Source organism: Scomber scombrus, chromosome 23, assembly GCF_963691925.1.
Source record: "Scomber scombrus chromosome 23, fScoSco1.1, whole genome shotgun sequence".
NCBI classification, from domain to species: Eukaryota; Metazoa; Chordata; class Actinopteri; order Scombriformes; family Scombridae; genus Scomber; species Scomber scombrus.
This window is the reverse complement of record NC_084992.1, coordinates 224,510-240,795: the sequence shown is the minus strand read 5'-3', so window position 1 is coordinate 240,795 and position 16,286 is coordinate 224,510. Positions and strand designations below refer to the sequence as shown.

The following is a 16,286-nucleotide window of genomic DNA, read 5'->3' as shown; positions in this document are numbered from 1 at the left end:
TTTATAATATAAGAATATTGATGAGATTTAATTCATGGAAATTGTTGTAAATTGCAAAACACAATTTTGGAATAATTTGTTCTTTAAAACTAATCCTAAAAGTGAAATATTCATTGTGAAATCTGACCTACCTTCAGGTTTCCTCTGAACACATCGTCTCACCAGTAGAACCAGTGAAACCAGACCACAGACAGGTGGAACAAACCACAGCACAGAGAGATGAGGAGAGGAGGATGATGAAGGAGGAGAGGTGGATGATGAAGGAGAAGAGGTGGATGATGGAGATGGAGAGGTGGATGTTGAGGGAGGAGAGGTAGAGGAGGGAGGAGAGGTAGAGGGGAGGGGAGGTGGAGACGTGGTGGTGGGTTTCTCTAAAAGGAAACAAAACTGATTATTATTAAGAGCATCTAAATTTTAAAACTGACACATTTACTAATTTTAATGAAAGTACTACAATTACTGAGATGGATGCATAATAATAATAATAATAATAATAATAATAATAATAATAATAATAATAATAATAAATAATACATTTAATATATTTATATTTTAATAAAAATAATACATTTAAATAATACATGAAACCATAATGTGTAGCTTTTACCTGCATATAAACACATAATATGTATAAAGACTTTAACTTCCTCACCTGTGACAGAGATCCAGCTGGATGGAGACTCTCCATAACTGCTGCTGTTACACTTGTAGAGGCCTTCATCAGACTTGGAAACATGGTGGATGGTCATGTGACCTGCAGGCTCAGTCCTGATGAGGGAGCCATCTTTATAGAAATCAGCTGGGAGGTTGGAGGTCTTTGTTTTACAGTGCAGAGTGACATCATCTCCCTCCATCACAGGGAGGACAGGACTCTGCAGGATCACTGATCCACCTCAACACAGAGACAAACTACAGCATTTCATCATTTACACTCAGCTTCATCAATACTAACTCCACAGTCTGATCTTACCAGTGACAGTGATGTTGATGCTGTTACTGGTTGCTCCCTCTCTGGACTCACACCAGTAAACTCCACTGTCTGAGGGGGCTGCTACACTGATTTTACAGGAGGAACCAGCTGATCTTCCCCAGCCGTCTCCACACTCCTTCCTGGTTTCTCTGGTTGTGTTCCTCCTCAGCTTCCATCCAGCAGAGCTGTCGTCCTCCTCACAGCTCAGAGAGACAAACTGTCTTTTAAACAGCTGAGAGCTGCTGGGACTCACAGTCAGAGAGGCTGAGAGGAGATTTATTATATTTAGGAAACAACATGAGGAGTCATTTAATGTAACAAAGAAACACTCAGTAGGTCAACAACATGAATCCTGTTATACAGTTAATGTTTCTCAATGCTGCAGTGAAGCAGGACCAGAAGGTGTCACCATATTTACACTTAACAACTGTATGTGTCAGATAGTTGTTCAATGTTAATGAATAAAGATAAACATCCTAAATGAAGAATTTAAGATGGAGGGAAAATCTAACACATTTTAACCAGATGTTGAAGGAGTGAAATTATCTTTCCTCAACAACCACTGATCAGTAAATGAGAGCATTAATGGATGTTGGATCATTCACAAGTTTAAACCGATAAGACTTCAGTTAAAGAGAGAAACGCACCTTTATTTTAAGGGACAGGTGGACAAGAGAGGATGTTCAAAGATTTATGGCTTAGGGTTTGACAGGTTTAAGTTTTCATTTACACCCACACTTTCAGGATGATGTCACCATTTAAGATATTCTGTTTTACAGGAAGTAGAAGTCATGTGACATTGTTTCATGGAGTTCATTGATCTAACTGCAGAAGTGGTCTTTAGAAAAACCTAACCTTTACTTCCAGACCTTTATACACATATAAGACATTATCCAGCTGTTTACAGAGGCTGAGGAGGACTAACTAACTGATATTCATCAACAGAGTGACCCTTCAACAGCTTTACATCATCAGATGAGAAGTTTACTAACCTTGGTTTGTTGTGCAGAACAGCAGAGAGCTCACAACTAAAGAGACAAAAGAACCAACCAGAAACACATCAAATCACCACTAAACTTACACAGATCTAATTAATTCTCAATAGATATTTATATAATTTATAATTTAATAATAATACTTTATTTATAGGGCACTTTTCTACACTCACATTACAAAGTGCTTCACACACCAGCAGTTCATGAAAAGCAACAGAATCAAAACAAGCAAATAATAAAACATACATTAAGACTGAGTACAGTGCTGATCGCCAATCAGTAAAGATCAACAAATTCTATTAAAATTATAAGACACAAGCATCAGAGCAGTCGGTAAAACAAATGGCAGTGTCATCAGCAAAAGTACAAACATTACGATTCATAAAATCCATGAAGTCCAAGTCCAGGCAGTCAATAAAATCAAATGACATCTTGAAAGGCTTCTTGATAAAAGTATGTTTTAAGAGGAGATTTAAAAGAAGTCGCTGAAACTGCTGATCTGATCTCAAGCAAGACGTTCTCTGACCAAGAAAGCATCAGCATGTCATCAGCGTGGCAGTGAAAACAAATACCATGTCTAAGCGGGAGTATGTATAACTCCTCCCCTGGCCTGAATTTAAAATAGAGATGGCCGTAGGGATTAAAGAATGTCTATACCTGTTGCTTTTACCAGGGGGGAACCCTTGCTGCTCATCTTAACTATTTTAGTGACTGCATTTTCTGATTTGATGCTGAGGTTCCCATACCAGCACATCAATGAGAAAGTAAGGACGGACTCAATACAGGATTCATAAAAAATGGTCATGAGGAACCGGTCCACATGAAAGAATGACAGTTTCCGCAAGCAGAACAAGTATTGCTGACCCTTCTTACAAAGCATGTTAGTGCTAAAATTCAATTTTTTTTTGGCTATGCTATTCCTACCCAATGTGTCAGCCTGTCTAACAGTATGCTATGATCTACAGTATCAAAGACAGCATTAAGGTCCAAAATAACAGCAAGTGACCACATCCCATCATAAGCAGCCATTAGAAGGTCAATAGTCACCGTAAGAAGATCGGACTCAGTGCTTTGATATCTACAAAAGACACTGAAATTTCTCAAAAACAAAACAACTGCTCACACATATTTTCTACATTTGTTGACATAAAGGGAATAAGTCATGTATTATTAAACCCCTTGAGGGTTGTTCCTGAGACAGAAGATGTCGATCAACACGAGCGGATCATCGCTGTATAATCTGCCTCAAAGGTTTCGTACAAACTAACATCTGTCACCTGCTGAACTGTGAATTTCTCTTCCTGTCTGCTGCATTCACTTATATTCTTGATGCTGATCAATACAAATGTATTTAAATCAAATTTCATTTCATTTCGAGATGTTTAAATTAATTGAAAACCATTTATCAGTATCATCTATAACTCAGCTGACATGCTATGAATATAGTTATTTAAACCTGGACAGTACAGATTGTACAGATTGTACTCACAGAGCCACAGAAGAGATGTTTGGTCCATTTGGTCACTCAGTGATGTGTGAACTGCTTTGTTTGTTCACTGCAGTTAAACAAGACTTCCTTCCTTTATAGGTGTGATGCTGCTTTGTGGTTTACTTTGCAGGAAACATGCTGATTTACAGAAAGTTTATATTATTCTCGGACATGAAAGCTTAAGTTAACCCTTCATTATTCTCAATAAAACCAAGTTACTGAATAAGTTAAAATAACTTTAATAAATAATGTACTTTACTGTTGGGTTCATCAGTGATAGCAGGGGCTGCCTGTACACTGAGGCAAATGGGCATTTTGCCCCTCAATCAATATTATTACTAAACATTTTTTTCCATTCTCTCAGTTCGCTGTGCTGCTGCTAATGTGGTGAGTGCAGATACACCATAGGTAGAGTATGCAGCCCCAGGTTTGACCCCTCCTCTAACCTTCCAATAATCAGGACTAGATAATTTTAGACACCTGGTTGCTCTTGTTCTTCCTCTCTTGCTGTTGCCATGTGCCTTGGTCAGAGGTAGGCAGGCTGACATCAGCCCATAGACCCTTTCCCTACCATGGTGGTAAGTGGGGCCTTCACTGTTTGCTGTTTTAAAGACACTGGGATGCACGGGTATCTCACCTATTTGCTGTGTGAGTGTGTTTAGTTTACATCACTGGTGAGTATATGGTGGCACCGCTAGATGCACCTCTGTGCAGCCTGCAACCCCATCTGCTAGCCCTAGTCCACTTATCTGTCATTTCCTTTAACTGGTTTTATAAAAGACACATGCTTTTATAATGTAACTTTATATTGTGTTTTGAATCCACAACTTTGTCTCCCAGCTTACTTCTGCAGTCTTTAAGAGTTTTATAATAAAATTCTTTATTTTGAACCATGTCTCTGTCCCTCAGTGTACAAATCTTTGTATCTTGTTTCGCTTTGAGCTCAAGGTAATTGGTAATACTGACTCCTCTGCTATCAGTGTTTCCTATGGTTATTCCCAGGTGGCGTATTTGGTGTCTTATATCTCGTCTCTCACGAACCCTTAGCACCACCACACTAACAAAAGCTCATAGACTTAAAACTTGATGCTCTGCCATGTATGAAACAGAGAGCAGAGAGAGAACAGGCAGGACCATGAGATTAGAGGACCAGGGTCGCTGAATAGTAGAAAACTTTAGATAACCACAGTAGACAGCAGAGTGGACTCACTGTGACTCAGTTTAACTGGAGAACAAATGAGTTAAAGCTGGACTTCACATCCAGTGAATGATTTTAATCTTTCAAATAGATCTGTGTGTGTGGAGCTGGCAGCAAAATACAACCTGTTTGAAACGTGGTGATGACATAAAAAAAGGCACGTCATTTGTCCTGAAGTTTCGCATCATTTTGTTTCTATATTTGTCTGGCTGAACCCCCTCCCCCCTCTTTGAAACACAGTCTGTATAACACTATTATTTACTGCTGCTGGTTGTCACACTGAACAAAAAGATGAAAAGGTTTAATGAGTAATCACATTGGAATTATTCAGAAGAATTTCGGGTGTACTCTGCATGTTGAAGAGTAGTTTGAAGCAGATCTGACTGAACTAAAAGCAGGAAATATTGTTTTACAGGAAATGAGAGACTGAGAGCAGCGTCTCTGTGACTCCACCCACAGAGACTCTCAGGAGGAAATAACTAACTCTCTTATCAGTCATTCAGTCATTTTCTACTTTAAATTACTCATTATTCAGACAGTTTATTTCTCCCTTTGATACCTGTTGTAGTTAAAATAAGCAGATCTCATCTTCATCACTTTCGTCTCCAGTAAACTCACTGAGAGACGTCACACTGTTTATGTTGACTCCTGTGGTGCATTCAAGGAACATCTGAAAACTCAGCTCATCAGTGAACACCTCAGTACTCCACACAGTCTATTGATTGTTGTACTACTTTTTGTTGTGTATGGTATTTATTATGCACTTGTCTACTTCTTACATTAATAATTAAATACATGTAATTCATAAGTACACTCCTAGCTGATCAGCTACTTGAGAGTTTGAGTTTGAGTCTTTTTAAATATATACATGAAGCATGCACATGTTTCATGACCTATTGTAGATCAGTGTTTACACGCCAGAGATGAAGGAGTGTGAGGTGAACATTTGAAACCTCCAGTGCAAAAAACACTGAGAATTTACCTTCACTGAACACTTTATCATTGTTTTATTATCACTTTATTCACAGATGATGATAGTTTGACATCAACATAAGCAGTAGGTGGTTATTGTTGTTGACTGAACTGTGTGTGTGATGGTGCATCAAGTCAATGCAGAGCAGATAGTATTTCATATATTACTTCATATCATGTGAATCTTTGTGTATCTGAACCTGTAGAAACACATTTAATCTGCTGAGAGACAGACTGCAGCGGGTCAGTGTGTCTTCATAAAATGAATTACAATAAAGATGAAAATATATATTCTAAAGAAAAAAGAAAAGAGCATTTAGAGTTTAAGAAGAAGAAATGCAATGTCCAAAAGTTCTCACGTTGGATGTAATGGGTTAATGTACCTTTAAACAGCTGAGATCTGCTGGGACTCACGGTCAGAGAGGTTCCTTCCAGTGGTTATTTAGCAACCAAATAACCACTGGAAGGAACCAAAGAGCAGCCTGAAACCCAACCTTGTTTCTTAACAACTATGTAGAGATTGAAGCCATCCACAGATGTGTGTCTTTATTCCCCATCTGTCCCCAGTCACAGCCGATAAAACCAAGCTTCAATCACATTCATTCATTTTATCTCAGGTATGGCTGAGTCTGAAAACATTAAAAGAGTCTAACATCTTCATCTGTAAAAACTGAACTGACTCTGTGTTTGTTGGGTTTGTCTGTTTGATCACAACAGCATCTAGTGGACATTAGAGGAACTGCAGCTCAACATCATCAGACTCTAAACTCTTAAATCTCTCCTGTCAGACTTCCAGCTCTGTGTTCAGCTCTAACTTTCCTCTCAGGGTCTCTCAGACAGATTCAGCAGCTCTCAGACTGATAGAAGAAGTTTACTAACCTTGGTTGGTTGTGCAGCACAGCGGTGAGCTCAGAACTGAAGAGAAATGAAACTCAGGTTGGTTTGAGGTTTTACTGCAACACAGAACAACCTTTCTAATAATGAATGTGTCTGTCAGCTGTATTAAGTAGTGATTTAGTAGTTTGTAGTTTAACTTCTGTCAGTAGTTCATATTAACTTCTGTCAGTAGTTCATATTAACTTCTGTCTGTAGTTCATATTAACTTCTGTCAGTAGTTCATATTAACTTCTGTCAGTAGTTCATATTAACTTCTGTCTGTAGTTCATATTAACTTCTGTCAGTAGTTCATATTAACTTCTGTCTGTAGTTCATATTAACTTCTGTCTGTAGTTTATATTAACTTCTGTCTGTAGTTCATATTAACTTCTGTCAGTAGTTCATATTAACTTCTGTCAGTAGTTCATATTAACTTCTGTCTGTAGTTCATATTAACTTCTGTCAGTAGTTCATATTAACTTCTGTCAGTAGTTCATATTAACTTCTGTCTGTAGTTCATATTAACTTCTGTCAGTAGTTCATATTAACTTCTGTCTGTAGTTCATATTAACTTCTGTCTGTAGTTCATATTAACTTCTGTCTGTAGTTCATATTAACTTCTGTCAGTAGTTCATATTAACTTCTGTCTGTAGTTCATATTAACTTCTGTCAGTAGTTCATATTAACTTCTGTCTGTAGTTTATATTAACTTCTGTCTGTAGTTCATATTAACTTCTGTCTGTAACTGTAGTTTCCCTCCTCACCTTTAGAGGGAGAGTTTTTCTCAGTAACTGGAAACATTAACAGAAATAAAGCTAACCCGGAAGTGTTAGTTTTCTGTGATTTGGGACTTACGGTGGAATAATTGTGTTGTTTTACTAACACACGAGTTTATTTCTGAGCCTTTAAGCTTCAGGCCAGCAGGTAAAAACACATTAAAGTGTCTGTTTTATTAACAGAAGCCTCGTCTGTGTGTCTGTGTTAGCATGCCGGCTAAGCTAGCTGTTAGCGGTAGCTTTAGCGTTAGCTCGTTTATAACTTTAATGTTTATATAATATAATATTAACTTTCTGAGTCTGAAAGAGTGAAGAGTTAGACTGTAGTTAAAGGGTTAAAGCTAACAGAGCTGACGTAAAGAGACTAAATGTTTATTCTGATGTTTTAAATATAAAATAAATCTGTAAATCTGCTTAAAACATGTTAACAGATATAATACAAGGTTTAATTATTATGATAATAATCTATAGTTACAGTCAATGTGTGTTTAATGTCAAACTTTAGTTAAATGACACCGTTAATACAATACAAAGTGTTTTATAAATGATGGATAAACATGGTTAATATGGATCTGGACATTAATTCACAATAATTTACACAGTTTATAATCTTATAATCTTTTTTATCTTTGTATCTTTTTATTTATTTAACTAGTATTACCTCCTGCTCTTAGATTGTCATATAGTTTTATCCATTTTACTGTTTTTACTCTGTTCCTTTCTTGTGCAATATGCTTTGAAGCACTTTGTGATTTTGTGTTTGTCGTGTATGTTTTGTTTTTCTGTGTTTATTATGTGTTGTTGGATAGAATATAATATAATATAATATAATATAATATAATAGATATTTTATTGTCATTGTCACAAGTGTATATGAGCAGCTGTACCGGGCACTTTTAGCCCAAGACAAATTTCCTTTGGGACAATAAAGTTAATCTAATATAATCTGATCTATAGTCTGTCTGAAGCATCTGATGATAGATTCACTTCTCAGATAGCAAAACATGTTAAATTAATGTTGAATTATGGTCGGTAAGGTTGATTTTTGGTGAAAAAATGAATGAAATGATTGAATCAACATTAAATTCAGGTTGAATTTTATGGTTGAAATGTGAAATGACAGCAGTGATACTCATCAGTCTTTTAGTGTTGTGCTTTAATTTCTGCTCATGATAAGTTCACAGACTGTTTATACAATTTAATTACAAATGATTGACACATTTACACTCTGGTAAATATGGATTTGGAGACTAATGCACACCAGAACTATTAAAAGGTTTATTGTATGAGGTAACAATAACAGATGTGATTTGTCTATATGTCATGAAATAGGAAAAAGAAGAAGAGCAGTCCATCAGTCTGCTGGACTTCCCGGCCCTGGACTACTATAAGAGCAGAATGGAGGAGAACCAGGACCAGGACCAGCACCAGGACCAGGACCTGGAGAACCATACCCACATCTTTATTATTAAAAGAGAAGAATCAGACTCACCCTCTGCTGCCACCGATACTCAGGTCAGAATAAAACCAGCTTCATAATCAAACAGTTTTTATTTGCATGGCACCAAAAACAGCAAAGTGATCTAAAGGCTTCACACAGAGCAGATCTACACTGTTCTCTGTCTTTACTCAGACTGATCCTCTCACACTTATGGAGCTTTTCCACTACACAGTTCCAGCACGACTCGCCTCGCCTTGGTTTTTTGCGTCTCCATCAGGGATAGTACCTGGTACCTGCTGCTCCTCCATCAGGGATAGTACCTGGTACCTGCTGCTCCTCCATCAGGGATAGTACCTGGTACCTGCGTCTCCATCAGGGATAGTACCTGGTACCTGCTGCTCCATCAGGGATAGTACCTGGTACCTGCTGCTGCTCCATCAGGGATAGTACCTGGTACCTGCTCCTCCATCAGGGATAGTACCTGGTACCTGCTGCTGCTCCATCAGGGATAGTACCTGGTACCTGCTCCTCCATCAGGGATAGTACCTGGTACCTGCTGCTCCATCAGGGATAGTACCTGGTACCTGCTGCTCCATCAGGGATAGTACCTGGTACCTGCTGCTCCATCAGGGATAGTACCTGGTACCTGGTACTTTTTTAGTATCTGCTCTGCCGAGGTTCCCAGCGAGCCGAGCCGATACTAAAATGTGACGTCAACAGACTGCCGGCCACTGATTGGTCAGAGAGTCACTGGAAGAGTCATGAGCCGTCCCACACAAGAATCAAACCCGGCATTTTTAAATACCAACAACAGCGTTACAGAGATTGGTTTCTCTTCTCTTGCTTTGTGTGAGACAGAAAGCCTCATACAGCAGCAAGTACACCATCGCCTCCATGTCCTCCATTGGTTATGTGTTTGTGTCGCGTATAAAACGAAGTCACGGCAGTTTCGCGGAGCCGTGCTATGACGACCCCGCCCAAGTTGAGTAGGTACTTTTTTGTAATGGAAAAGGTTCCTGGTACCGTGTCGAGGCGAGTCGTGCTGGAACTGTGTTGTGGAAAAGCGCCATTACTGGTTTTATTTATGTGTTCCTGTGTTTGTGTGTTTAAGGGGAAAGATAACTCTGGATCACACTCCAACAACACCGTCGACGGCAGTAGTTCACCTCCACGCTGGTTTCAGCCTGACATAAAAGAAGAAGAAGAAGAACAGTCCATCAGCCAGAACCAGGACCTGGAGCAGCACACCTACATCTTCGTTATTAAAAGAGAAGAATCAGACTCACCCTCTGCTGCCACCGATACACAGGTCAGTGTTCAGGACTTCAGGATGAATATTGAGAGTTATGTTTGTCTCATTATCTATTTAGCTCTTGTGAATGTTCGGCTATTCGTCGATTATACCCACCATGAAAAAATGAGCTCATGCACATCACTAGTTCAGTCCTGATACAGAGTACAGATCCCAGACTAGTGTTAAATTAATGACCTGTCAGCCTCACTGTATCACATAAAAACATGAATGAACTGAGGTCACCGACAGCTGATCCAGCTATTAGAGTCAGTATCTGATCAGCAGCTCTAAAGATAATGTTTTATCTCTCAGATTCACTCCTTTGTTCTCACGATAATGCCTCAACCAACGCTGCTGTCTGTCTTTCATTTATTCCTCTTTTTAATGTGCTTCTCTCTCCTCTCTCTCCTCTCCTTCCTCTCTCTCCTCTCTCTCCTCTCCTTCCTCTCTCTCCTCTCTCTCCTCTCCTTCCTCTCTCTCCTCTCTCCTCTCTCTCCTCTCCTTCCTCTCTCGTCTCTCTCCTGTCTCTCCTCTCCTTCCTCTCTCTCCTCTCCTTCCTCTCTCTCCTCTCCTTCCTCCCTCTCTCTCCTCTCTTTCCTCTCTCTCCTCTCTACTCCAACCGGTGGAGGCAGATGTTCTCCCACTGTGAGTCTGGTTCTGGTTCTGAGGTTTCTTCCTGTTTAAAGGGAGTTTTTTCTCTCCACTGTCACCAAGTGCTGCTCATGTGTGAATGTTGGGAGACTCAATTGGGAGACATTTTCAATTTGGGCCGATGCCGATATTTATTTTCCAATTTCATTGTACATATACAATGACATTAAAGAATATTTTATTTTATTTTAATCTATTCTATTTAATTTCATTTTGAAGCCTTTATCCGTAGATATTGATAACGTGCCGATAGCCAGTTTGGTTTTTGTGATAAACTGTTATAAGTTTGTTGTAAAGTACTAACTCCTATACTTGTTTTGTGTTTGTGTGTTTAAGGGGATAAATGACTCTGGTTCACAGTCCAACAACATAGCAGATGGCAGTAATTCACCTCCACGCTGGTCACCAACCGAAATAAAACAAGAAGAAGAAGAAGAACAACAACAACAGTCTGTCAATCAGAGGGGAGACCTGCTGGATCTCAACCAGAACCAGAACCAGAACCTTGAGCACCACAATGAGAGCCCCGTTATTAAAAGAGAAGAATCAGACTCACCCTCTGTTAACATCGATACACAGGTCAGTGTTCAGGACTTTAGGATAAAACCGGCTTCATAACCAGAATAAAGACACAAGCACAAGTCTCGAGGGTCCGTGAATGAACCAATGGGAACAGTCAAATGAAAACATTTTGAAATTGGTCCAGAATAAGAGCGCTTCAGCTGAAGGCCGTGAAAAGTGCTGCAGAGTAATCCTTTGGAGGCTCAGATTGTTGTAGGTCTGCTCAGCTGCTTGGTAGAGGTCATTATATCTGGTTAATAACTAAATCTATTTAACCCAAACTTTCTGGGCAATCTCTACCACTTGTATGAGGCATGTAATGCACAGAAAGACCACCAGATGGCGCTGTGGTTGCTAGATACAGACCATGCTATCGTACAACCAACGACAAAGAACACAACACCAAAATCACTGCTGACATGAGGATATTTTTGTCTATTTTAAAATAAATCATATATATATAAATAAATAAACACATTTTGATGTCACCCAATTCACGTCTTTAGGATTTTCTATTTGATTTCTGTTTTTAAAACATAGATGAAGCTTTATATATCATCTCGCAAGCTTTTACACACATTTTAATGCAAATGCAGTTTACGGATGCTGAAATACAAATGTAGCTCATCAAATAATCTTTTTGTGACTTACAAAGGGTTTAGTGTCCATAACATTATGGAAAGGACCTTTTTTATTTATTTTTTCCTTTCGCTTGATCTGGTGTGTTTGATGTTTCGTCTCAGGAAAAGTCTCATTCTGAAGTCTTGTGAGGATTGTATCTAAATCAGTTTAATATTCAGCTGTATCAGAGTTGTAGAGAGAAGTTTGTGTCGGAGCTCATAAAGTGGAGCTTAGTTTTATCTAAAAGATTTCCTAAGTGATGACTGAATATTTGAATGACTTAACAGCTGTTGGCATCTTAATGACTGACTATGTGGAGAGTCTGTTATTATATTTCATACTCCTGATAAGTTCTTTCTTCATGTTTTTGTTTAATTGCTTTGTATGGAAGACTTTGTTCTGTCAAATATGGATTCTTGTACAGCTTAGCACATCTGTTTTCTATGTGACAGACACTAATCATTAAGAGAGGTCAAAGGTCAGGTTGGACTTGCCCCTGAAGCTGGGTCATAATGCTTTGGTCCAACTTTGAACACTGGATTATTTTCCACAGACATGATTTAAATATATTTTTTAGGGTTTTAGATCATTCGCTCCACTATGTCATATCACTCACTCTCTTTCTGTCTCTGTCTGTTGCCATAGATACAACCAGTAAAAAAGGCAGTCAAACATCAGTGTGAGCACTGTGAGAAAATCTTTGGAACGTCGACATATTTAAAGATTCATCTGAGGACTCACACAGGAGAGAAACCGTACAGCTGTGACCAGTGCGGGAAAACTTTCAGCAGAGGCGACAATCTGAAAATGCACCAACGCATTCACACAGGAGAGAAGCCGTACAGCTGTGACCAGTGTGAGAAAGCGTTCATTAAAGACAGCCATCTAAAAATCCATCAACGTATTCATACCGGGGAGAAACCCTACAGCTGTGACCAGTGTGGGAAAGCTTTCACTCTACTTGGTAATCTGCAAATCCACCAACGTATTCACAACGGAGACAAACCGTACAGCTGTAACCAATGTGGGAAAGCTTTCACTACAAACAGCGCTTTACAAATCCACCATCGCATACACACTGGAGAGAAACCGTACAGTTGTGATCTTTGTGGGAAAACATTCACAGTAGACAGTGGTCTGAAAAAACACCAGCGCGTTCACACTGGAGAGAAACTCTACAGCTGTGACCAGTGTGGGAAAACTTTCACTGCAGACAGCAGTTTAAAAACCCACCAACGTATTCACACTGGAGAAAAACCATACCAGTGTGAACAGTGTGGGAAAACGTTTGCTCATGGGAATTCTCTAATAATCCACCAGCGAAGTCACACTGGAGAGAAACCATACAACTGTGACCAGTGTGGGAAATCTTTCAGTAGAGACAGTTATCGAAAGAGTCACCAACGCATTCATACGGGAGAGAAACCGTACAGCTGTGACCAGTGTGGGGAAGCTTTTGCCCACAAGAATTCCCTTAAATTCCACCAAGGAATTCACAGCGGAGAGAAACCGTACAGCTGTAAACAATGTGGGAAAACGTTCACTCGTAAAAGCAATCTTAAAAGTCACCTACGTGTTCACACTGGAGAGAAACCGTACTGGTGTAAGCTTTGTAGAAAAACTTTTGCTCATGGAAGCTCCCTAAAAGTCCACCAACGTAGTCACTCAGTCACATCGTGTTAAACATGTTGTCGTGGCCTCGTCTACATGCCTTAATAACAGTGTTGTTCTATGCTGCGCCTTTCTACAAACAGAAAGCTATGAACAGTAACTTAATCATTTATTTATTGTTTTTCATTTTTCAGTTTCATGTTGATCTTGGCTGTAGAAATGTTTAAACTGAATCATGTAACATTGTGAATAGTCTTAAATAGCTCCTCCCACCTCACTACTCTATAGTGCTGATTTAGCTGCCAGCAAGCATTTGGTAATTTAGCTCATTTTCATTGACTGTCAATAAAATGTGTTCAACTTTATCTGTTGCTGAAGGCCAACTGGTTTTGCAACATTAAAGGTTTCTGGTTGTTTTTTAATGTAAATAACTTATTTTATATCATATGTTGATTTTCACTCTCACTGTTTTTTGAACATACAGATTCCTCAAGTCATGTTGACTTTGTCTCATTTGAAACAACTTTTGGAAACGTTAAGGTACTAATAGATTTTTTAAACTCTATACATGGTTTGAATCACTAATAAAATAAAATTTACCAAATCTTTACATTTTTTAGGCTTTACTATAAGAGACAATTGAAACAATAGAATGGAAACTTAATTTCAGACACTCTTTCTATTTTAGTGCTTATTTTTTCATGGTCAGTTAACCGACGAATAACCAAGTATTTGCTGCATGTCGACATTTACAGGAGCTAAATAGACAATATTCATAAACATCAAGCTTTAACTGCTAAACTTGTATTTATTTAAATGAAATTAAAATAACAAAAGATTATACATTTAGTTTTACTTCAATTCTACTTTGTTAGAATCAAACCACCTCTTTTCATTTCCAGTATCCAAAAGTTGTTCCAAATTCAACAAAATATATTTGTATCACCTGAAAATAATATTGTTTTTAATATTTTGGGAACCTCAAGTTTATGATTTATGTACAAAATAAACAACACATGTTCCCGACACTGAGGAACCCGACAAGCCGCCTTCTGTAGTCGTGATTTGAACTTGTTTATTTGAATGTAATGGTGCCTGTTGTCAAGGTAACTGCTTAACCAATAGCGTGCTGCCATGTCTTTATTATGTCTGTAATAATAAGTCATGGTCAGCTGTATCTAATACTTGATGCCCTCACTGTATATTCTTTCTATTCCAGTTATTTCCTCCACAGATTCAATGAGTGCATCTAAACCCATATAACTGTTTTCTAATCGTTGACAATATTTTTTCTAGTATTTTAACGAACTGTGAAAGTAAGGAAACGTCTGTAATTAGACTAAAAGTCTGTCTCCTGCCTCATTGATGGTGTGAATTCATTTTACTGGGAAATACACCAGTTGGTAAATATGTTTTTAATGACTTTAATAGCTTTTCTTTCCACATCGGCTCTGCAGACTCCTCAGCCAAACCTCGACCAACACCGAACAAAAAGTCATTAAATTCATCTGCAGTTAGATTCATTAATAGTATTATTATTATTATTATTATTATTATTATTATTATCGGTCGGGAAGCAGATTACATAGTCTGCTTTTCCAGGTTCAGTCAATACTGTCCATGTATGTTAATGTTATGTTACTGTAATAATCCTTCTGCTGGTCTCATGAATCACGTCAGTTTGTTTTTATGTTTTATACGAGTGTTTGATTTCTTTTGTTCGTTTCATTAAATTGTTTTTTTTATAATACATTTTTCTTCTTGCATGTGTTTAGTTCTCAGTCAGCCAGTCAAAGCTTAGCAGCAAAGTTCTGATTTCATTTCTGAAATGTTTGCAGAGAACGGTCGTTAGCGGACAGAAGTTCATAAATTCATAAATTGACATTTTATTCAATTTTAAGCCAGAATTTTATAACAAACTCTTCAGACTCTTGTAGTTTTATCTTCATGTTTGAATCTGATAAGTGATCTCTACCTGCTTGGTGAGTCGTTCTGTCCCAACCTCAATAAGTTAATGTTCAACATGTCTGCAGTGATGGAGAAGAACGATAGAATAAGATGTGAGATATAACTAATATTACTGACAGATGAAATTCATTATGTTGAGAAAATATGTCCTGAGAGGCTCCCTCGACCTGGTGCAGGTGGTGAGAGAGAAGAATATATGTATATACACGTCTATAAAACCAGCTGTCGCCCCCTGCTGGCCATCAGACAGAACGCAGCTTTAAAACACTTCAGACTTGATTCCATCAAAAATACTCAAATAATATAAACAGGAAGTCAAATATAAGCAGATTAAACAGATTCATTAGACAATAAACGACAGGAACAAATAGCAAACAGCTGATTTATTTGTCTGACTTGTTTTAACAATGATTTTTTTTAATTTTAAAGGTTTTTGAAATGCAGAACAATGAAAATACAAACTCATCATGCAAAGCTTCACTGCAACAACAGCTGAAGAAGAAACAACTGAAGCTTTATTAAAACAAGCTAAAAAAAATAAACAAAAAAACCTGTCCAAAAATAAAAAGCTCATGCTCGGTCCTAGCAGCCGTGGTTGCCGTGACAACAGCATCAGTTCAGTCTCTGCTGAAGGAAAAGCTCACGATAAAAAATAAAAAAAGAAGACGTGTTTCAGCTGTGATGGAAACCTGCAGGTTGCCCAGCAACAACCGACTCTTAAATATTAAAATACAGATTTTTGGGGGAATCCCGGTCTGACCTCTGACCTGTGACATCATCAAGTCATGATGCACGATTAAACCTCTAAGACATTAACAGCTTGTGTGCTTCATGGAGAATAATTCATAAATAAAATGATATAA

At 38.2% G+C, this 16,286-nt stretch overlaps 2 protein-coding genes across 3 annotated transcripts in view; one reads left to right on the top strand and one right to left on the bottom strand.

Moving 5' to 3' along the window:
* LOC134006104 (zinc finger protein 883-like) overlaps nt 1–13,836 on the top strand; it is a 137,788-nt gene extending 123,952 nt beyond the window's left edge. The window contains exon 6 of the mRNA XM_062445185.1: nt 12,638–13,836. Coding sequence (XP_062301169.1) covers nt 12,638–13,527 — 890 coding nt within the window. The 3' untranslated portion in view covers nt 13,528–13,836. The remainder of the gene's footprint in view (nt 1–12,637) is intronic.
* A 1,971-nt stretch (nt 13,837–15,807) lies between these two features.
* Nucleotides 15,808–16,286, bottom strand: part of camta2 (calmodulin binding transcription activator 2) — a 26,775-nt gene continuing 26,296 nt past the window's right edge. For both annotated transcript variants that reach the window (XM_062444683.1, XM_062444682.1), the window contains exon 24: nt 15,808–16,286. This exon is cut by the window's right edge and continues 1,220 nt beyond it. The gene's annotated coding sequence lies outside the window, so the exon portion shown is untranslated.